Genomic DNA, 24,241 nt, shown 5'->3' on the forward strand with positions numbered 1-24,241 from the left:
TTTTCCATTTTTCTGTTCATCAGTGAATACTCCCTCATATACTGACACACCTTGGAACTACTGCTCTGGAAGACACTGAACACGATAAGGAATATACCCCCAGCCACAGTTTCACAGCACACAAAGAATCATAAGAGCAGCATCTCATGGCTGAATGCAGGGAGCACTGAAGGGCTTAGTTGCTAAACTGAATCTAAGAATCAAACTTTTCAAACCTAGAAGAACACACAGACAGCCACCCCCTTGATCTGTGGTTTTCATGCTGTGTTCTATAACCTCAGGATTCCCAGAGGTGATCCAGGGACCCCCAAAAGGGTAAGAGGAATTACAGGGGGCAGGGCTTGAGGCCGTTTACTTTCCTTACTCCATGATATGGTTCAGATGTTTGTTGCCTCCAAATCTCATGTTGAAATGTGAACTCCAAAAGTGGAGTTGGGCCCTGGTGGGAGGTTTTGGGTCATGGGAGTGGATCCCTCACGAAGGGCTTGGTGCCATTCTTGCAGTAATGAGTGAGTTCTCACTCTATTAGTTATTGCCAGGTCTGGTTATTAAAAAGGGTCTGGCCCCTTCCCCCTCTTCTCTCTTGCTCTCTTTCTCACCATGTGTCACGCCTGCTTCCTCTCCACCTTCCCCCCACGGGTAAAAGCTTCCTGAGGCCTCACCAGAAGCTCAGCAGATATCGGTGCCGTGCTTGTACAGCCTGCAGAACTGTGAGCCAAATAAACCTCTTTTCTTTATAAATTACCCAGCCTCAGGTATTCCTTTATAGCAGTGCCAAATGGACCAACACACTCCACCGAATCACAACAGTTCTGCCATTCTAGGGGTCTACATATGCTTTCTTCTGTGCTTTAAAAAAAAGAAGGCAGAAAAATCACTGACTTATACCATCTTTCCTCAGAATCATTTCTCTCAGCTAGGTTTTGGGTAAACAGATGATAGCCAACATTTTAAATGTGTGTTTTGATTAGAATGCTGATTTGTGGCAAACCTATAAGTTTTAGAGACCAGACCAGCAAAATTGCCATTCTTTCACACGGCTATTGAGAGCCTAGCTTTGCTTACAGGGACTGCATCTTTTAGTGTAAATTTTTCTCCCTTTGCCCAGGCTCCCAAGAAAAATAAATTGATTGGAAAATGAAGCGGTTGGAAGTTATGGGCCAAGTACAGTATCTTTATGAGTGCTTCTTATTAATTATATGAAATCTGGGACTTGCAACACCTGAGTCATTTTTTTTAAAAGCACATGCACTTGAGAAAGAGAATTCTGGTCTTGCATCAGAAAATATTAAGATGTACTTTTTTTTTATTTATTTTATTATTATTTTTTTTTTGAGATGGAGTCTTGCTCTGTTGCCCAGGCTGGAGTTCAGTGACACGATCTTGGCTCACTGCAACCTCGGCCTCCTGGATTCGAGCGATGCTTCTCCCTCAGCCTCCCAAGTAGCTGGGACTACAGGCATGTGCCACTATGCCCAGCTAATTTTTTGTATTTTTAGTAGAGACGGGGTTTCACCATGTTAGCCAGGATGGTCTGGATCTCCTGACCTCATGATCCGCCCTCCTCAGCCTCCCAAAGTGCTGGGATTACAGGCGTGAGCCACCACGCCCAGCAAGATGTACTTATTGAGAGAGGCTGTGACCAGAAAACATCCAGCACCCAATGTAATAAAGATTATGAGGCCAGGCGTGGTGGCTCTGGCCTGTAATCCCAGCACTTTGGTAGGTCGAGGTGGGAGGATCACCTGAGGTCAGGAGTTTGAGACCAGCCTAACCAATATGGTGAAACTCCATCTCTACTAAAAATATAAAAATTAACTGGGCATGGTGGCACATGCCTATAATCCCAGCTACTCGGGAGGCTGAGGTAGAAGAATCACTTGAACCCAGGAGGCAGAGGTTGCAGTGAGCCGAGATCATGCCACTGCCCTCCAGCCTGGGTGACGGAGTGAGACTCCATCTCAAAAAAAAAAATAGATTATGATATTACCGTCTTCATATTCCCAGGTTATATCAATGAACTGCCTTCTACAGAATGTTTCAAAGAGTATCTGATACACAGAATTATACATAACCACACAAATGTTAGCACCCACATGGCTAAGCACAGAGCTACACCCAGAGGGGGTCACCCTCACTCTATAGAATTCTGTCATAGAAAATCAAATCTATCTAATTTGCTAGTTCTGTGATTGAAAGTATAAAATAAGGTCCATGTCATTTGCAAACGGGCCCAGTTTTTTATTTAAAGCACACACACTTGAGAAAGATCACCAGAAAAATCTCAAAACCAGATTTTTTTTGTGTGTAGTTAGCTAATTATCAATTTATACCTTTTCCTTTCCTTTTCTTTTTTCTTTTTTACCAATTGTTTCTGACAATTTAGACATTTTTCTTTTCTTTTCTTTTTTTTTTTTTGAGATGGAGTTTCTCTCTTGTTGCCCAGGCTGGAGTGCAATGGCATGATCTCGACTCACTGCAACCTCCATCTCCTGGGTTCAAGCGAGTCTCCTGCCTCAGCCTCCCAAGTAGCTGGGATTACAGGCACCAACCACCATGCCCAGCTAATTTTTGTATTTTTAGTTGGGATGGGGTTTTGGCATGTTGGCCAGGCTGGCCTCAAACTCCTGACCTCAGGTGATCCACCCAAAAGTGCTGGCCTCCAAAAGTGCTGGCCTCCCAAAGTGCTGGGATTACAGGCGTGAGCCACCGCGCCCGGCCTTATATCTTTTTCTTAATGAAATTTTGCTCCATCATCTCACTTCAAAGCCATTCAATAAGAGAGAAAACACTCACCCCAGTATCTTGCCCTTTTTCATTTAGCAGGGAGATCAGCTTGTATGGCAGGGATCTGCTCTGGTCACCAGTCAGGTCCTTCAGGGCTACAGTCGCCGTGCCAATTAATCTGCAGGGAAAACAGGAAAGCACATTGCAGCCTAAGTAGGAGATAGGCTTCCAATGACTCAGGACCTCTCAACCCCTACCTCTTCGTCTGTTATCATTAAAGTCACTGTAATGAGATGTGGGCCATTTTGCTATTAGCCTCACAGGGCATTTTGGCAATAAACATATCTCCCATCACTTCTCCATTACAAGAGTCAAACTCTGGTGCCTATGAAATTTCTTTCTTTTCTTTTCTTTTTTTTTTCTTTTTTTTTTTTTTTTTTGAGACAGACTCTTGCTGTGTCACCCAGGCTGGAGTGCACTGGGGTGATCTGCACTCACTGCAGCCTCCACCTCCTGGGTACAAGTGATTCTCCCAACTCAGCCTCCCAAATAGCTGGGATTATAGGCATCCACCACCACGCCCAGCTAATTTTTGTATTTTTCATAGAGATGGGGTTTCGCCATGTTGGCCAGGCTGGTGGTCTCGAACTCCTGCCCTCAGGTGATCCGCCCACCTCAGCTTCCCAAAGTGCTGGGATTACAGGTATGAGTCACCACTCCCAGCCTGAAATTTCAACAGTCATGAATGAGATAGAGGGGCAAGAGGTAAAGACTGAATAGAGTGGCCGGACACTGTGGCTCATGCCTGTAATCCCAGCACTTTGGGAGGCTGAGGTTGAGTCCAGGAGTTTGAGACCAGCCTGGGCAAGATGATGAGACCCCATCTCTACAAAAAGTTAAAAAATTAATTGGGTGTGGTGGTGCATGCCTGTAATCCCAGCTACATGGAAGAATAAGGTGGGAAGCTCACTTGAACCCAGGAGGCTGAGGTTGCAGTGAGCTATGATTGTATCACTGTACTCCAGGCTGGGCGACAGAGTGAGACCTTGTCTCAAAAAAACAGAAAAAGAAAAAAGAAAGACTAAATATAGCACCCCCTACTCCCCGCCAGAATCCAGGAAGAGAGAAAAGTAGGACAAAATTCAGTAAGAGAGGAAGGCATTTCACTATAATAGAAATGTAAAAGGACCCATAAATCTTTGCCCACTGTGAAAATATCCCCCCAAGTAGACCTTCTAGGGTTGTAAATAGGTTGCTAGTTCACTGATAGGGTTAGCTTGCTATCCCCTGTTTGATGGTGTAGCATTCAAACGTTCAACGTGTGTACTTCTCTCTTCCTAGAACTTGGTGGATAATATCAGCCTCTGCCACTTACCCATCTATCTCCTATCGTACCTAACATATTGGTACAGAAGTACCCTCACATCTCTGCTCATGAGGAAAGCCCCCTCGACTCAGGGATTCCTGCCTGTTTTATTCACTACTCTAACACAGTACCAGAATATAGTAGATACTTAACAGCAGGTTCCTGAATGAAGGAAAGAATAAATAAGTCTACATATATTGAGAATTAATACTCAAAACATTTTTATAGTTAGGGAACATGATCAAAAACACATATAGAACACACATTCCCCAGTCTATATAAAAATGTAACCTGTGAAAAATAGCCTGTAAATTGGGGTTACAACATGAAACATGAATGACAGTAGGTAAAGCGAGGAAGTTCCTTGTGTGAAATGCAATCAGAAAGACAGAGAGTCACGTGCTTTCAGTATGTATCCTGAAAACAGACAGAAGAAATATTTAGAATGTTTTATTTATTTATTTATTTTGAGACGGAGTTTTGTTCTTATTGACCAGGCTGGAGTGCAATGGCGCGATCTCGGCTCACCACAACCTCTGCCTCCCGGGTTCAAGCAATTCTCCTGCCTCAGCCTCTCGAGTAGCTGGGATTACAGGCATGTGCCACCATGCCCAGCTCATTTTGTATTTTTTTAGTAGAGATGGGGTTTCTCCATGTTGGTTAGGCTGGTCTAGAACTCCCAACCTCAGGTGATCCACCCGCCTCAGCCTCCCAAAGTGCTGGGATTACAGGCATGAGCCACGGCGCCTGGCCCAATATTTAGAATTTTTAACTGTTACTTACTTATATCCTGTCTACATTGGCACTGACTTATACTAGCAGATAGAATAGAAAATCATTAGCATAAAAATAGAAAGCTAAACACTGAGTCCTTAAAGTGATAGAAGAGATTCCTTATGCCAACATATCCGGGTGAGGAAACTGTAATTGAACATTTCTATGTAACTCTGGGCTTTTGGGCAAACATAATAATCAAGAAAATTCATCTTGTGGAAATGCATTTTATTTTAAAATATAATACAGTATATTTAAAAATCAGAAAGTAAAAGTTGTTTCTCAGAAGTGCTCCAGGGACGCCACATGGCAATGTGGGCACATCATTTTTGAAGTGATAGATGTTAGCAGCATCTGTATTATTCTCCCCAATCCTCTTCAGTCTTCAGAAATAAGACTAGATTTTAACGCTGGGGTCTGTAACCCAACCACATAGGTCCAGAGACTTGGCAGTATTAATAAGTACCTTCACTTTCTGTGAATAGGATATTGCACAAGACCAGGAAATTGCTATAGCACCCTGTTTCGCCCAATTTACCCAATGATAGGAGCCCTTTGCACATGGTTTCTTGGAAGAGTGCACTTTCTTGTAAAGAACACCACATAAGACGATCAACAACTGCGATGGACTCTCATCCCTTCTAATATCACAAGCAGAATTTGTAGTTGGGGTCAGCTGCGGTGGCTCATGTCTGTAATCCTAGCACTTTGGCAGGCCGAGGTGGGTGGATCACTTGAGGCCAGGAGTTCAAGACCAGCCTGGCCAACATGGTGAAACCCCGTCTCTACTACAAATACAACGAATTAGCCAGGTGTGGTGGTGCGTGCCTGTAATCCCAACTACTTGGGAGGCTGAGGCAGGAGAATCACTTGAACCGTGAGGCAGAGGTTGCAGTGAGCCAAGATCAGGCCACTGCACTCTAGCCTGGGCAACAGAGCAAAACCCTGTCTCAAAAAAAAAAAAAAAAGAATCTGTAGTTGGCAATGGAAAAGAAAATTTTTGCCTCCAGAGGGACAATAGTGAACTTTTCAGCCCTTTTTGGTCAATACAGAAATTAATTCTCCCAGTCAATGCTGAGAATTGGTGGGAATTTTCTCCTGTTTTGTTGTTGTTGTTGTTGTTTTTCCTGTTGCTGTCATACGTTTAACTTCTACATGTTACAAAACCATAATTTATTGTTATTATTTTTTTCTCAAAACAATGAATTATCTTTTAAGGAAATTTTAAAAATAAAACTATCTTTAACATTAACAGAAAAAAAAGATGGATGGGAATTTTACAGAGTATGTTTTTAGATCAGTATGTTTTTTAGGCTTTTTTACAGGAGTATTTTTTTCTCCTTACTTAGATTTTTATTCCCGTGACATACTGAAGACACCCATTACTCCATCTCCACCAGACAAAACAGATGAGCCTCCAAACAAAGTGAAAGCCCCTAAAATCTCTTCCACATCTCTCTCAGCCACACAGCACAAGTATTAAGGAGAATTTATTTCCACGGTTTTTAAGTCATGAAATCAGCTAATTGAGTTTTCAAGAAAATCAAAACGTAAAAACTACAGGTTTAAAAGTCATCCAACTGGTATTAAATGTCTAAATGCGATGAAAGATGTGGAAACAAACTGGACTTCATTCCTTGCAATTCCATAATTCATAGCCTAACCCTAGGACTAAGACAGCAACACTGCACACTTGAACATGTACTGATTTGCTTCTGCTAAAGTCGAAATGACCTGAATCTCCGTCATCAATAAATAAATCTTAGAACAAACAGTGCAACATGCTGGGACAATGCTGAAGTAGAAAGAGGGCCAGCCTGGGGTTGGACCAGCGTGTCTCAACCTCAGCACTACTGACATTTTGAACCCGTTAATTTTTTTTATGGGAGGCTATACTGTTCAGCTAGATACCATTTGTGATCATCGAAAACTTCGAGGCACATTGCCAATTGTTCCCTGGAGGGCAAAACTGCCCCAGGTTGAAAACAACTCCTGTTCTATTCATAACTCTGTGTCCCAACTTTCTTAGAGTAGGTGGCTAAGTCACCCAACTCTTCGTTATTTGCAAACAAGTAGATTGAAGCAAAAAATTTCTCAAATGCTTTCCAGCTCTAACAATCTGCTACTAGGCTTGTATATGTGATGCTTTCTATATATGTCTACAGGAAACTATCTAATGTTAAATATTTCTTTTCTGGCCAGGTGTGGTGGCTCACACCTGTCATCTCACCACTTTGGGAAGCTGAGGTAGGAGGATCACTTGAGTCCAAGGAGTTCCAGACCAGCCTAGGCACACACAAAAAATGAAAAATTAGCTGGTTGTACAGGCTCACACCAGTAGCCCCAGCTACTTGGGAGCCTGAGTGAGTTGTGAATGTGCCACTGCATTTCAGCCTGGGCGACAGAGCAAGACCTTGTCTCAAAAATATAATGATAATAAATTATTTTCTCTCTTTTTTTTTTTTAAAGTCCTGCTCTCTAATTTAGAGGAAAAAAAAATCTCCTAGAACCTGTCCACATTAGACCATCCAGAATGCTAGGCAGGGTTTCTGCCTTCAAAGAGATTGTCTTATAATGTCGTGAATCAAACTAGAATTCATATAGAGTGTCAGGAGAGATGGTTGGGCCAATAACAGAAATGTGGAATGCAATGCGTGCTGTGTAATACAATAGTGGGGCTTATGGTTAACTGGAAAAAGCAGGCTTGCCTAAAACACAAAGCCTGTCTGCTGACCTTTTATGGCCTTGAGTGGTTTTACAACCTCCATTCTGACCCAATCAATATCTGCTAGTTTCCCTCCCCCAGAGAGGGTAGCAACAGATCACTGACCAGGAAGGGAGTAAAATAACAGAAAGCAATTATAAAGCCTAACCTCAATTTCTTCTTTGAGAAACCTTTAGTTCCATATCCTATTTGGAAAGAAAGATTTGCTGTCTCCTAAAATTCTGATGCTTTTGTAGGGGGGACACATACAAGAAAACTGAATTTATTTATTTATTTATTTTTTCTGAAGTAAAGATAGTGTGTTTAGATGAAGGCCTGCAAAGACTTTAATCCCAAAGATATTTTTACAACAAGCTGACTTCAGGAACAATTCAAACAGAAGTTCTAGGATTTTTCATTGTGAATTGAAGAAAATATGCCCCATGGATAAGTCTGAGCTCTGCAGTGATTCCCAGAGCACTCCTGGCTGGGCCTATTTTCTGTGACGTTGCCTGGATACAAAATACTGTGAAAAACTGGGAAATGATGACTTGGCCTCTTACACAGGGGATAAGAACAGTTTGGTCTGACCATAAGCCAATTTCCTTTAAAGGAAGTGACAGTAAACCAAGAGTCTTTTTTCTTTTCTATTACTAATGCTATAAAAATGCTAGAATATTATAGTGTGACAGTGATGGGGAAGCTTTGCTCTATATCTTCATGGAAAAGTAAGTCTCCCCATGAACTCCAACCAACACTAAAACAGGACTACTGGTCTCAAAAGGAAATTTTATAGTGAAAGAATCTCGACGTCCTCTGGCCCTCCAGCTTTCCTTGTGGAATTAATAAACTGCAGATGTCTTCAAAGTGAAGAAAAAGCCAGTCATGCTCCTTTGTCTTTCAGCCCACGAATATCATAGAGTTTGGAGTCGAGTCTCTATGTGACATCAAATATTACACAATGGGAGCAACTACTTGAAAATGAGATGTTATGATTGGGGGAATGAAAGAGTTTAATTGTAAACCAGTCAACTTAGTCTTGCAAGTATTGGTTAAGAGCCACTTAAACTGTTTTTTTTCTTCTTCTTCTTCTTCTTCAAATAGACAGAGTATAGTTTGTTTACAAAAGAGAAATGGAAAATGTTCTCCCCTTTAGCACGGGCGCAAATGTGAAGGGCCGCATGCCTCTGGAGTGAGTAAGGGCTTTGCCGGCTGACTCTTACTCAGGGGAGCTCACGTATACCAAGTTGTTCCTCTATGCAGCAGAGACACAGCCCACATGATTTCTGGAGGAGGAGTAACTTGGAAATTCCTTCATGAAGGAAGGAAAAAATGTGTTGGAGGCTGAGAAATAAATCACGTGTTGCACTGTTTCTGCTTCTAGAGATCGCAGCACGGTCTCAACTTCCTGACCTCTGAGCAGGAACAGCAATCCCAACCTGACTGGGGACAAACACGATTCCAAGCTGCTCCTAGGTCCCCTGTGGGAAACCTAAAAAGATGGTGAGCTCCCCACCCTCGAAGCAGTGGGCTCTCAGCTGGCCGTGCCTTGTCATTTTGGCAGGCCTATGGCCCTGGGGTTCCAAGGCTGGACCCCATCTCCCTCCCCAACACTTCTCCCTCTCCTGGGCCAGTATCTATCAAGCTCCTGCCCTGATCCCCAGCCAAAAGGCAGGAGAGCCAAGGGTGCCGCCTGTGAACCAGACTGGTAGGAGAGGCCGTGTCAGCTGACAAAGAGTCTTTGCTTGGCCAAACTTCAGTGGAGCTCCTGAGCCTCCTCCTGGGCCTGTGCTTCCTTAAGAAATCAAGTGTTAGCAGAGAATCCTACTCAGTCAGTTTAGCAAACAACCCCCATCCGTGAGATCTGATCACCCTCCATATCTGATCGGGTTTCCAATTCTCTGCCATCCCCCACGTGACGTCCTCAGCAAGAATCCTGTTAGGTTGGGTTAGCCAGAATCCCCCTGACTGTGACATTTCCTTTTAGGAATTTTCCATCCAGACCCCCACACTGCTCCTTGACTATCAATTCCTACTTGCCCATGCTGTATCTGAGTGGCACCCCATCTCTCTTCCCTCCCACGAGTCTCCGTTGCAGGGGTCACTTGACCTAACTCAGTCCTGAATGAAGCCTTCCTGCCCATACTGTACCAGGTGTCACTGAATAATTCTTTCTCAACACGCCCATGGCAGCAGCTTATATCACAGGAAACTATTGCTAAGGTAAAATACCCGCAAAGGGCTGCGCCTCGGTTCACCCCTCCACTTGCACTTGCCTGTCCACCCTCACTCGGCCTCCGCATCGTCTCCCAAAACATTTCTCAGAATGTGCTTCCCCAGACGTCCCTCACCAGGGCGTCTGCAGATTCCCAGGTCCCTGAGTCCGACTTTTTCCTTTCGGTAATTCTTAATACCCAGGAAGTCCGAGAAATAATGGTCTAGACAGTGACTCCCAATGGCTGTGGGAGTAAAGTCGAGGAGATGGAAGGCTGGGGGTAGGGAAGGCAGCAGGCAACGCGGGATCTGGGGAGAGGGGGGCGTGAGTGGTTTTGAAAACATTCAGCATGGGAATCCAGGCTCACGTTTGAGAACCAGGCATCGAAATCCAATTATTTAATAGAACAAACTGTAGCAGGCAAACTCCATGAAAACCTCCTAGGCAGGCCTAGCGACCTGCGCTCCCCCAGGGAACTTCCGCTCCTGACTCCAGGCCAGGACTGCCAGAGAACCTTGCGGCTCTTTTCCTGCTCATCGAAAGGGGGTGTGGCTTTTTAAAAGGTAGTAACACTGATCCTCAACCGTGATTCCCAAACCTGGCTGGCACAAGTCTCGCCTCTACTTTTAGCTCACTCCACGCCCTGGTTTTGGAATCACTGACATAGCCTGAAGGCTGTGGCACGATTTGCACGATTTTCGTGACCAGCATCTACTGCGCTCTTTTCCGCAGCCCCTCCCACCTCTGCAACTCTGGCCACTATGGTATCACTGTAACACCTGCAAAGGGCTGAGTGGAAGCCCAGGTCTCCTCACCAAAGCTCCCCGGGTCAGTGAGGCATTGAGGCCAGAGTCTGTGGCTGCGAGGAGCAGGCTAACTCCTCTGGCATGGAGGAGATGCTGAATATTATTTCTTGAATAAATGGTCACCTGCTATTCTGTTATTTTCACCCGACCAATTCTGTACCAGCCTGCCCGCCTGCCTGCTCTGATGGTTCAGTGGAGTTCCGATGCTCTGTCTCCAGCTAATTCCCTCAACCGTTAGAATCAAAGTAGTAGTTTTTTCATCCATCCATCCATCCATCCATCCATTTATTCACTCTTTCATGCACTTGAACCTTGTAAGATAAGGAGGGACAGCTTTGCCTAATGACTAGGAACGTGGAGGCAGGCAGACCTGACTAATTCAGACTCAGGCTGTGTACAGCTTAACTTCTCCAAGCTTCAGTTTCCTCACCTATAAAATGGGGATAATGACAGCTCCTACTTAATGGTATTGTTGCAGGGATTAAAAGGATGATATGGCAAGTGCTTAACAGGCACCCTGTATTATTATTTCAGACACTATGCTAGAAAAAGGGATGTATAAAAAGCATATGAAGACAGGGCTCCTGGCTAGTACTTGGCAGTGAAAGCTGGTCTGAATCAGCAAGGGGCTGGGTAGGTGGGCAAGAATGAATAGATAAGAACCCTTTGTAACTACCCACACCCATTTCTATGTAATCACTGTGTGAAGTTCTTAAAACCAGTTTTTTATCTTACCTACATTAAATAGCCCTTCCCCACCCTTAATACTACATATACCACAAATCCTTTTGGGAAACAATTTTTCTTCTCAGAGTTAGACCAGAGGTAAACGTCAGCTGCAGCTGAATTCTCATAAAATCCAATTTAGTGGAATCTGAATGAAGTTTGTAAACTTCATAACCCATTATAAAAGATTCCCCAGGCCAGGCGCAGTGGCTCACGCCTGTAATCCCAGCACTTTGTGAGGCCGAGACGGGCAGATCACGAGGTCAAGAGATCAAGACCATCCTGGCCAATATGGCAAAACCCCATCTCTACTAAAAATAAAAAAATTAGCCTGGTGTGGTGGCGGGTGCCTGTAGTCCTAGCTACTCGGGAGGCTGGGGCAGGAGAATCACTTGAACCTAGGAGGCAGAGGTTGCAGTGAGCCGGGATTGTGCCACTGCACTCCAGCCTGTCGACAGAGCAAGACTCCGTCTCAAAAAAAAGAAAAAAATCCCCCAAAACAAACCCTTATACGACAACCCTATCTAAACCAGCACCCACTCAGACCTCACCCTGCTGTTTTCTCTCCTTTACCTTGCTTTATTTTCTTTGTATCACTTATCACCATCTGTTATGTCATATGTGTATTTATCTGTTCCCTCTACTCAGATGTTAGCTCCATAAAAGGTATGGAGTACCCCCAGTGTCTAGAGCTGTGTCTGACACATAGTAGGCATTAGTAAATATTTGTGGCATGAATAAATTAGTTGATACATCATTGAAGATAGTCCAATGACCTTGTAAATTATTTACAGGTTGTAAATCTTCCTGTCCTAAGAGATCACCCACCAAAGTGCCATCAGAAGATAATTACAGCTCTTGCCTTTATGAGATGCCTTTCTCTTTCAGCCTCTCTGGGTATCTTTCTCCAGGGCTGTGGCCCATTCTTATTTAATCACAAGATCTTAACAGATACCAACAGGATTGCAGCAGCTACTTAATCTGCCTTCCCAAAAAGTGCAGTTCAGGCTCTCCCTGTATAGAGACAGCCAGCCCAAACCAGCTCAGATCTTTTCAGTGTCGCCGTTCTAATACAGAACTAAAAAGAAATCAGAACTGAGAGTTCTGCCCCACAGTGACATCTGCTTCTAGTTTAGATTTTTGAACAGCCTGAGAAGCTACTCCAGTGAGAAGATCCTGCTTCAATCCATGGGCTATCCTATACTTCCTCACCAACCAACCCCAGGAGAAGAAAGACCACCTTCTCCCACTGTCACATTTACATGGGGCAAGGTCAGAAATGAGTTTTATAACTAGGAGAAATAAAAGTAATAAAAGCTTAAAGACAAAGTATTTCATATACTAGGGAATGAAAAACGTCTTATAAGCAATACCACACTTTGCCCTACCAAATTAATTTTATTCCAAACGCAGCCTTTTTGTTTTTTCTAATTTAAAACAAGCTTTGGGCTTTGCCTAGGGAGTTAGTACATTTCTTTCTTTTTTTTTTTTTTGAGACGGAGTCTCGTGCTGTCGCCCAGGCTGGAGTGCAGTGGTGCAATCTCGGCTCACTGCAAGCTCCGCCTCTTGAGTTCAAGCGATTCGATTCTCCTGCCTCAGTCTCTGGGGTAGCTGGGATTACAGGTGCCCGCCACCATGCCTAGCTAATTTTTGTATCTTTTTTTTTTTTTTTTTTTGAGACAGAGTCTCACTCTGTCACCCAGGCTGGAGTGCAATGGCACGGTCTTGGCTCACTGCAAATTCCGCCTCCTGGATTCAAGCGATTCTCCTGCCTCAGCCTCCCGAGTAGCTGGGATTACAGGCAGCTGCCACCACACACGGCTAATATTTGTATTTTTAGTAGAGACTGGGGTTTGACCATGTTGGCCAGGCTGGTCTCGAACTCCTGACCTCGTGATCCACCCGCTTCGGCCTCACAAAGTGCTAGGATTACAGGCGTAAGCCACCACACCCGGCCGGGAGTTAGTACATTTCACAACGTAAGCTAGGTCTTTTCCTTTTTCTAATTCTATAGCCCCCCGAACAACCTCTCACTTTCAAGTTTTAGCACCCTGGCCCTCAACCTGAACCCATACACACACACACACACACACACACACACAATCACACACGCACACAGAATAAACCTTGGAAAGTCTGGGCTCTGTGTAAGAGGATTTTAACATACCTATGTAAAATCCACATGCTTCCACTTAAAGAGCTGAGTGACCTTTTACAATTTAATGAACCTCTTTCAGCCACATTTTTCTCATCTGTGAGCTGAAGATAAGACTGTCTGACTGACTCATAGTTGTTATAAGGATTAAATGCAATTATAAGTGAAATAGTTTTAGCATAGTCCCTGACACACAGTAAACCTAGAAAAAAAATTAGCTATTTTGTTGTTCTTCAAGAAATTGAAGTAATTTTTTCTTAATTATATCAAATTTGCCCTATATCTACTATTTATTGAGGAAGTATCACAGTCCCCATTATAAAGATTAAGAAATTTGCCAAGAGTCTCCCAACCAACAAGAAGCAAAACCAAAATTCTACCTAATCTCATGATTGTACAGCTGGCCACATGCCCACACCTCTTACACAAGAACTGGAATACATTTCCTTCTAGGTATATTGTTAGGCTTTTTTGTTATCTCCTTCCTACAATACGGCAAAACAGATGCCTTGCTTGAGATTTATATTCAGAAACTGTTTCTAACTTTGTTCTGCATTGGTGTGGGAGTATATATAATGGTGGTTTTGCATGCACAAGTACATGTATTTGGAGGGCAGAAAGAATACTAGAAATGCAAATTCTGAGACAGATAATTATGGTCACTTTATTTCAGACATTGTAATTTTCATCTCTAGCAGTTCAAGTTAATTTTTTAAAATTATCTTCTATGTCCCTACTAACATGCTCAAGCAATTCTCCACCTTCTTGAATCTATAGAATAGAATTCCAACACTCAGCAGAGCACGGTGGCTTATGCCTGTAATCCCAGTGCTTTGGGAGGCTGAGCGGGGCGGGTCACATGAGGCCAGAAGTTCGAGACCAGCCTGGCCAAAATGGTGAAACCCTGTCTCTGGTAAAAAATACATAAATTAGCTGGGCATGGTGGCGTGTGCCTGTAATTCCAGCTACTCCAGAGGCTGAGGTAGGAGAATCACTTGAACCCAGAGGCGGAGGTTGCAGTAAGCTGAGATCGTGCTGCTGCACTCCAGCCTGGGCAACAGAGTGAGACTGTCTCACAAAACACACACACACACACACACACACACACACACACAAATTTTTTTTAAATAATTATAATGCTTGTTTTACTGTCCATGTCTACTGATTGTGTGCCATTTCTGGGTCCGTTTCTATTGATTGTTTTCTCTCTACATTATGGAGGCAAAATCCTTCCCTATGAATTACAAGGTGTTTCCCCTGGTTTGTGGGAACATAAACTCTTTCTAGTCCCGCCTCAGGTAGTTTCCTCAGTCAGTTCTCAGCTGAAGATTCAAGGGGAACTCTCTGCAAGTCTCTGAAGTGCTCTCTCTGTCTCTCCTCTCTCTTCTCTCTTCTTTATTCTGTCTTTCACTCTCTCTCTGTGTGTGTGTGTCTGTGTGTGTGTTTCTCTCCTCTTGGTCCACTAGTAACCTTGGCATCTTTAGACTAACCTTGGCATCTCTAGACTCCCACCTGCACCTCTCCAACTCTGGGAGACAACAAGGATGTGCCTGGGTTCCCTTTTCTTGCATTGCAGCATGGAAATGAGTCTCTCTAGGCATTAAGCTGGGAACTCTCAGGGCTCACCTCATTTATCTCCCATCTCTTAGAGATCACTGTTCTGTGCCAGCAAAGTCCAACATCTGAAAACTATTGTTGCATGTATTTTGTTTTAGTTGTGTCTGGTGGGAGGGTAAATCTAATCCCTTAGCATAATGGAACTACAGTCAATTCCAAACTACAGTCAATTTAAGGATGAGAATTCTGAGGCCTGGAGAGGGTAAGTAACTTGCCCAGGTCACCCACTAGTAATCAGTAGAGCTGGGTCTCTAATCGGCTTCTGCCTGGCTCCAGAATCCCAACTTTCAAATACCATGCTCTCCTGCCTTCCTGTGAGCTCAGCCTTGAGTTCCACATCTCTCTACAAAAGGGCATGAGCTTTGTGAGAGAGGTTTGTTTCTCTTGTGTTCTGACCTTTGTATCCTGACCCCTTTGCAGCTTAAACCCAAGCTGGAACTAGGGCGCTGTTCCAGAGAGCCGAGGTGGACAGATTCCACATTGGTGGCCCATTACCAGTGAGCTGACATGACAGCTGCAAGGTGCTTCGTAAATGGTAAATGTCATCCATGTAGGAGCATCATAAACTCACTTGTTCACTCATTCATCCAACAAACATTTATTTAGAGCCTACTATATGCCAGGCACTGTGCTAAGTGCTGGTCTTACAGCATTGAACAAGAGTGACATGGAGTTTACTATCCAGTAGAGAGAGAACAAATGAATAAGTAAATAGAAAAGAACATTTCAGATGGTGGTGAATGCTGAGCTACATATAGCAGGTGTGTGGACCAACACATACCCTGAGTACTTGTCTAAAACACAATTCTAACATCTGTTTGCTCACACAGACTCCTATTCCCATTCTTACGCTCACATGAGCTCCCTAATAAGAAGGGCTTTGAAAGAATAAAACAGAGTAATAAGATAAAGAGTGACAGGGAGGGGCTGCTCTAGGCTGGATGATCAGACATGGTGAGGCCCAATGACAAGATTTTACATCTATTGCAGTTTGAGGGAAGGAGCATTCCACACAAAGGGAACAGCAAATGCAAAAACTCTATGCAGTACCTCTTTTTTCTCCTAGGCATGTGTGTCCACGTGTGCGTACACACAGACACACAAATCTGAAAACTTGTCAATATCTTTTATTTCTACATGTGCAGGTTCTTGAGGATGGCACTTTTAGGAACTCAAGGGTAGGGCCATGATGCCAACTGATCAGGGTCCCAGCCTCCACCCCTCTGAGGCTCAGGTCTACTCTCTACTTCTCAAGGTCACTGTGAAGAGCAAATGAAATGAGAAGTCTCTTCATATATCCGGTCCATTGCAGAATATAGGCATAAGTGACTTCCTATTCAACAGTATGAAAATGCTTAAAATTTTTACCTAGGGTGGAGCTTATAAAAGGTAGCAATACACTAATATTGAGAATTAAAATTTTTTTTTTCAAAATTAGGAAGAAAAATCACTTCTATTTCAGCAGAGATAATTGATCATTCTACCTACATTTTGTTTCCTATAGGTAGTCAGAGGCTTTCAGTATAACATAAAAGTCAAGTGTACAGGCCTGGCTATAAATGAGCTGACTCTAACACACACCTGCTGTGTGACCTTAAGCAGGTTACTAAACCTCTCTGAGGAAAAATAGGACCCATCATATGAGGTGTGTGTGAGGATCAATTGGGGTAATGAATGCAAAGGGCTGGGCACAGCCCTTGGCACATGCTAAGTCCTCACAAAGCTATAGCCATTGGCTGCCTGCAAAGGGAACTTTCATTCTTCAGCCTTTGGGAAAATCTTTCCACTCTGACATTTCCTCTAAAAATAACATTTCATGTTCCTTATGTGACCAAGAGGCTCCTCTGTCTCCTTTCTCACCCTCATTCCCTCTGAATGGCTGGTTGGATGACTGTAAAGCGAGGAAGAGGAGAGTCCACACTGAACAAGGCAACCCGCTCCCAGTGCCTGAGGGGTGGGGAGGTGTCACTGCCCACAGGCGCTGTGAGCCTGGGACTGCCTGGGTCTAGTCCATGCGGGTGTGGGCATGGAGCCCAGCTGACCCAGGCAGCTGGGAACTGTTTGCTAACAGGCCGGGGAGCAGCAGATGCAAAGTGAGGGCTCATGTTTGCACAGGCCATCTCCATGGCAACAGGAAAGTCAACAGGCAGGACATTCCTTAAGCTGTAGAAAACCCTTCCGCCCCCACCTGCGCTTCAGGTGAGGGAAGCGGTGCCACACTGAGTAGTAAGCAGATCCTCAAAGGCCAGAACTTTAGTAGAAAAGCCAAAAAGAAAATCTGGGCCCAAAATACACAAATATTTTGAACACACATACAGTTTATTCCCAGATGGTTAAAAAAAAATGTTTGTTTCTGAAATGTACAGGTAATCTGACCAAGGTGTGTGTATTGGTTAGTTGGTGGAAACTAAGCTAATGATCATGATTCCCAGCTGAGGATGGGGAGGCACACCGCTTAGTAAAAGAGCAGATGCGGTGGAGGGGCAGGAAATCATGCCTTGTTCATTACAGAGCTGACGCAGGGTCGGCCTTCCACTGCAAGACAGTAAACTATGCAGTGGAATCTGCAGGACGAGAGATGATGTTCTAATTTTTAATGAAAACACCTCCTCCAATGACCTGGCCACAGGGCCTAAAGTTCTCATCTTGTTCACTCCTTCAAGTAAGTCACTGATGGCCTTCAGTCCAAAAGTCAATGTTACCGGGAAATTAACTATTAGCAGCTATTATACCATCACCCGATTAATTTCTCAGAAAGCGCCTTGAAGCAGGACCTTGAAGGACTGAGCCACAGGACAGGTAAGTTTTGTACAGGAAAAGAATTGGCAGAAGGTGCAGGGTGTGGCTCAGAGGGCAGGCCTCAGCGGGTACCACAGTGAGAGCCAGGAAACTTAAAGACACTGGGTGCCCAGCAAATGTCAGGGGGATGGAAGACGGGAGGAGGGAAAGATTGAAAAAGTAACCAAGACCAGCTTCATAACTGGCCTAGAATTTACCTTTTTCTGTTATGCCTAACAATTCTCGTCATCATAATATCAGAGTAACCACATGCTCATTTCGTCTTTTTTTTTTTTTTCTCACTCCGTCACCAGGGCTGGAGCGCAGTGGTGTGATCTCAGTTCACTGCAACCTCTGCCTCCCAAGTTTGAGTGATTCTTGTGCCTCGGCCTCCTGAGCTGGGATTACAGGTGTGCACAACCACGCCCAGCTAATTTTTGTATTTTAGTAGAGACAGGGTTTCACCATGATGACCATGCTATTCTCGAACTCCTGGCCTCAAGTAATCTGCCTGCCTCGGCCTCCCAAAGTGTTGACATTACAGGCATGAGCCACCACACCCAGCCTCATTTGGTCTTTATACTCAGTAGGCATCATAACACCAAGTGCAACACAGCTCGGCACGATGCATGGTGCCCCTGAACCTTAGAAGGACCGTCTTAGAACAGGACCTATCATATTTTCTTTGTTCAGAATTATGCATGTCATAGGTTCAGAAAATATGAAAATGTCCAGGTTCAGGTAGACTGTACGTGAACTTGTGATACCCTACCTTGTTTTAACCTGATTGTCTCTCTTAGCTGAGAGAGCCAGACAGACTCCATTTTAGTTCCTTCACTTACAGCCCCTTTACCTCCCTTCCTTAAGGGCATAACTAGTGTAAACTGACTCAAAGCACGTCCAGGAATGCACTTACTGATAAGATATTGAGGCAAGCTGCACCAGCAGCTCCTGGGGACGCGCTCGGTGGATGGCACCTAAAGCCCCTGCATTTATCTCTTTGTGGTAGTTTAAGCCCCTGCACCTGGAACTGGTTATTTTTTGTAACTGCTTTTGTAACCAATTAATTTTTTAACTTTTTGCCAGTTCTGCTTCTGTAAAAATTGCTTCAGCTAAACTCCCCGCTCCCCTATTTAGACCATGGTATAAAACAAATCTAGCCCCTTCCTCGGGGCTGAGAGAATTTTGAGCACTAGCTGTCTCTCAGTCGCCGGCTAATAAAGGACTCCTGAATTAGTCTCAAAGTGTGGCGTTTCTCTATAGCTCGCTTGGTCACAACAAACTCTATCTCTAGAAACGCACACAAATGCCCAAAATGAGTGCTAGGGTGAGCCTGAGGATGGGGGGCTATCCTCTCCGCATCACTGCTGTCATCTGAGGGCCCCACTGTGTTTTTAATAGGTCTAAAATAAATATATAATGGTCTCCCAGTACTGTTTTCCTGCCTCCTAACTGGTTCCTACCTCCAGTCTCTGCACAAAAAGCCTGAGTGATCCTTTTACAATATGTCAGATCATAAGCAAAACGTTTTAACGGATTCTCGTTCCACTTAGGATGAAATCCAAAGCCCGTGCCTTGGCCCCCAAAGCCACACATATTGTGTTTTCTCTGACCTCACCTCCTTCCTGCACTTTCACCCCTCACTGTGCCCCAGGCTGGCTGCCTTTCTCACGTTTCTCCAGCATCCCCAGTGCACTCCTGCCTCAGGGCCTTTGCACTTGCTATTCTCGGCCCAGAATATTCTTCCCCCCTACTCCCCAACCCCCCAGTGAACTGCATGGCTCAGTTCTTCATTATATTAGGTTGGTGCAAAATTGCAATTACTTTTGTGATTATATTTAGGTCTCTGCTCAATTGTTACCTTATCACCACCTCACATAAAATGGGATCTCCTTTCCCCCCACCCTTGACCACTTTCCCTTTTCCTCTGATTTGCTTTTCTTCATGGGATATAACAGTTTCTTCTTTAGCTCACAGCACTCATGGTACCCGACACATTATGTATATATTTTTTAGTGTATTTGTTTATTTTCTAACTTTCCCTAAGTATCGTAACCTTCAGGAAAGCAAGGACTTTAAACCATAGATGAGAGTTTTGAGGCCAGCCCATTGCCATGCTAAAATAGATAAGGCATAAAATGAGGAAGTCCTCAACCAGGGTGGTGGCTGTGGGTTTGGGGAAGAAACACAGGCACAAGCAAAGACTTTGGAAAGGAAGAAAACATAAGATCTGGGGACAGGCTGGATAAGAGGCAAGAGGGGGCTGGGTGCAGTGGCTCACGCCTGTAATCCCAGCACTTTGGGAGGCCAAGGTGGGCAGATCACTTGAGGTCAGGAGTTTGAGACAAGCCTGGCCAACATAGTGAAACCCTGTCTCTGCTAGAAATACAAAAATTAGCTGGGCATGGTGGTGTGCATCTGTAATCCCAGCGACTCAGGAGGCTGAGGCAGGAGAATCACTTGAACCTGGGAGGCAGAGGTTGCAGTGAGCCAAGATCACGCCACTGCACTCCAGCCTGGGTGACACAGTGAGACTCTGTCTCAAAAAGAAAAAAAAAAAAAAAAAAGCAAGAGGGAGAGCGTGCAGAGAGGTCTGAAGTTTTAAGCCCAGGATCTGAAACCATCCTGTCCAATATGGTGGCCACTAGCTACACGTGGCTACAGAGCACTTGAAATGTGGTTAGTCTCTGAATTGAGAGGTGCTGTAAGTGTGAAGCAAACACCAGATGCCAAAGCCTGAGTAAGAGAAAGAATGTGTGCAGAATATCACAGTGTTTCAAACACATTGGTTACATGTTGAAATAACATTTTGGATCTGCTGAGTTAAATATATTATTAAAATTGATTTCACCCATTTCTTTATATTTGTGTTAATCTGGCAACTAGAAAATTTTAAATTGCATATGCACCCTGCACCGTATTTCTGTTGGAGAGGCTTGGTCTAGAATATAAACAGTGGTACCATTTGCAGAAAGAAGAACGCAAAGAAGAGGAGGGCTTAGTCTTAATAACAGGCAGGCTAGTGTGAGGCCCTCCCCTCTCCTTCTCCAAAACTTTGAAATATGGGAAATAAAACTGGCTTTTGGGAGTTGGGGTGGGGAATAAATAATTGTATAATAGTTCACAGCTGAGATATGCAACAGAACCTTAAAAAGCTAGAATAGTTTCCAGTGCAAGAGAGTGGGACCAGAACCTGCCAGAATATATGCAGGTATGTATTTATTTATTTATTTAGAGATGGGGTCTCACTATGTTACCCAGGCTGGTTTCTAACTCCTGGGCTCAAGTGATCCTTCCACCTCAGCCTCCCAAAGTGCTAGGATTACAGGCATGAGCCACCACACCCGGCCCAGAATGTATTTATATAGTTACAGAAAAATATGCATCAGTCACAGAAGCATCGGTCAGCAATGGAGAATGGTAAAAAGGATCTCATCAAAGGCGAACATGGGAGTGCCTATCAAAGCACTGTCCAGGGAGTCCATGTCTGGGCAGACTCTGTTATTCTGATGCCGGTAAGCAGAAGACCCCAATAACTGGAGTGACCATCTAATTTACTGTACCCCTGTAATCCCAGCACTTTGGGAGGCTGAGGTGGACAGATCAGTTGAGGCCAAGAGTTCGAGACCAGCCTGGCCAACATGGTGAAACCTCATCTCTACTAAAAAACACAAAAATAGGCTGGGTGCGGTAGCTCACACCTGTAATCCCAGCACTTTCGGAAGCCGAGGCAGGCAGATCATGAAGTCAGGAGTTCAAGAACAGCCTGACCCTGTGAAACCCTGTCTCTACTAAAAGTACAAAAATTAGCCAGGTGTGGTGGCACACGCTTGTAGTCCCAGCTACTCAGGAGGCTGAGGCAGGAGAATCACTTGAACCCGGGAGGTGGAGGTTGCAGTGAGCTGAGATCGTGCCGCTGCACTCTCAGCCTGGGCAACAGAGTGAGACTCTGTCTCAAAAAACAAACAAACAAACAAAAACACAAAAATTAGCCAGGTGGGGTGGTGCATGCCTGCAATCCCAGCTACTCAGGAGGCTGAGGCACAAGAATCACTTGAACTCGGGAGGCAGAAGTTGCAGTAAGCCGAGATTGCGCCATTGCACTCCAGCTTGGGCGACAGAGTGAGACTCCATCTCAAAAACAAAAACAAAATAATAATAATAATTTACTGTCCAAACCAAGCCACGTTGACTGCAAAAGTGGCATTATTAATCACTGTGCTAGGGCAGCAAACCAGGATTGTCCCAAGCAATCAGAGCATGTGACCACCTACCTCAACTAATTTATCCTAAATTTTTGCTCTCACTGCAGCCTTCAGATTATACCAGATGTGCCTAAGACATACATTTTTAAATGTACTAACATTACTAAAAACTGAAATGCTTCTTACAATTGATGGGGGCATTAAATATCAGGCTTTTTTTTTTGGCCCCTAACCATTTATTAATTTGATAGTGTATCTTATAAACAATAACATCTTGAAATCAAGGATACAAAGTAATTTGGCTTCCCATGTGGTATGACTTGAAGGAAAATTCATGGGTTGGAGGGTAGAAATGCCCTGTCACTAGGCAATTGACTTCCACCAGAAGGAAAATAAGCAGGTATTCTGGTTTTAAGCATTAGTCTCAGCCGGGCACGGTAGCTCACACCTGTAGTTCCAGCCCTTTGGGAGGCTGAAGCGGGTAGATCACCTGAGGTAAGGAGTTCAAGACCAGCCTGGCCAACATGGTTAAACCCCATCTCTACTAAAAACATAAAAGTTAGCTGGGCATGGTGGTGCATGCCTGTAATCCCAGCTACTTGGGAGGCTGAGGCAGGAGAATCACTTGAACCTGGGAGGTGGAGATTGCAGTGAGCCAAGATTGTGCCACTGCACTCCAGCCTGGGTGACAGAGTCAAAAGAAAAGAAAAAAACCTTTAGTCTCTTGTGAACTTGGTTAGTTTGAATTGGTAACATAAGACTGGGTCTACAGGGCCAAAGTCCAGATCCAGGACTAGGGTGAATTTATTAATACTAAGGTCATTCTGTCCCACGGGGACCTGTTTGGGAAGTCTCCCAACTTTACCCAGAGGACAACCCTCGGTGTCACCACGGGCTCCACCGTGACCCTTCTCCATGTGAAAGGAAAGAGGCAGTAAGGCAAGGATTAAGGTCTGTTTAGGTCTGTTGGGATTAAAAGGCGAAGGAGACATTAACATGGAAATGGGGCTGAAAGTAAAACTTGAATGAGATGTGTATGGGCCACAAATAATCAGAAGTGATTTGGGTTGTATCCAATATCACTACAATTCAGATAAACTACCATAGGTAGGAAGTGCAGTTAACAAAGAAGTTGCAGGCGTGTGAACAGGCTTCACTCTAAGTGCCAGGTTTGATAAACTAGTGGTGGCTCGGTGTTTGCAGCTTTTTTGGAAAAAAAGCAGTCATTGGGAAAAAGTGCTGTGATGGATTAGCCACATCTGCTATTGGCTCAGAAGGGAGCGGGGCATGGAATTAAAGCACATTTATATTGGAAGTATTATAATACGTTATTAAAAATGTGTCTCTTCAACAAAATAAACAACAGTGAGATAGTAATACCTAAAATGAGAAAAACAGGTGAAAACAACTTACTTATTTTGTCCAATTGTCTCAAAATCTTTCACAATAATCCCAAGGGAAGATGAAAAGTCCAGTGGTATACCCCTCAAGTCAAACTCCAAAATCTGTTCACAGAAAGGTTTTGAAAAAAGAAAAAAAAAAAGGCTGTTAGAAGGGGCAGAGATTACACTAAGATGCACCAGTATTACATGTTGGGTCATTATTTTCACCAATGACAATCTTTTGAAGTTAGGCAGAAATGATTAAATTCTAAACCTGAGGGCAGCTGAGGGGGCGGGAAAGCAAACCAGATGTCGACTTAGAGGACCTGTAGACAACTCCTGGCTTCCTGCTTTCTAGGTTCTGTGGCTTCAGCCAGGTCACCACACCCCTGCTTCATACTCAAGAGCTGGACTCAACGCCTACCACAACTGCTGCAAGAATAAAATGCAGGGTGTTGTTCTCACTCATAAGTGGGAATTGAACAATGAGAACACTTGGACACAGGAAGGGGAACATCACACACCGGGGCCTGTCGTGGGGTGGGGGGTGGGGGGAGGGATAGCATTAGGAGATATACCTAATGTAAATGACGAATTAATGGGTGCAGCACACCAACATGGCACAAGTATGCATATGTAACAAACCTGCACGTTATGCACATGTACCCTAGAACTTAAAGTATAATAATAACAAAAATAAAAAAATAAAAATAAAATGCAGGGTATATGTGAAAACATTTTCTTCAATGGCTAGTTTTAAATTATCTGCTCTTCTTAATCATACTA

General features: G+C 44.1%; 1 protein-coding gene across 2 annotated transcripts in view; it reads right to left on the reverse strand.

The window, feature by feature from the left end:
- MYOF (myoferlin) overlaps positions 1–24,241 on the reverse strand; it is a 174,783-nt gene that overhangs the window by 123,915 nt on the left and 26,627 nt on the right. For both annotated transcript variants that reach the window (XM_024253372.3, XM_063727667.1), the window contains exons 3-4: positions 23,487–23,578; positions 2,797–2,905 (exon numbers count right to left, since the gene is read on the reverse strand). In XM_024253372.3, the coding sequence (XP_024109140.3) occupies positions 2,797–2,905; positions 23,487–23,578 (201 nt within the window). The remainder of the gene's footprint in view (positions 1–2,796; positions 2,906–23,486; positions 23,579–24,241) is intronic.

The sequence above is a fragment of the Pongo abelii genome, chromosome 8 (genome assembly GCF_028885655.2).
Source record: "Pongo abelii isolate AG06213 chromosome 8, NHGRI_mPonAbe1-v2.0_pri, whole genome shotgun sequence".
Taxonomy (NCBI): Eukaryota; Metazoa; Chordata; class Mammalia; order Primates; family Hominidae; genus Pongo; species Pongo abelii.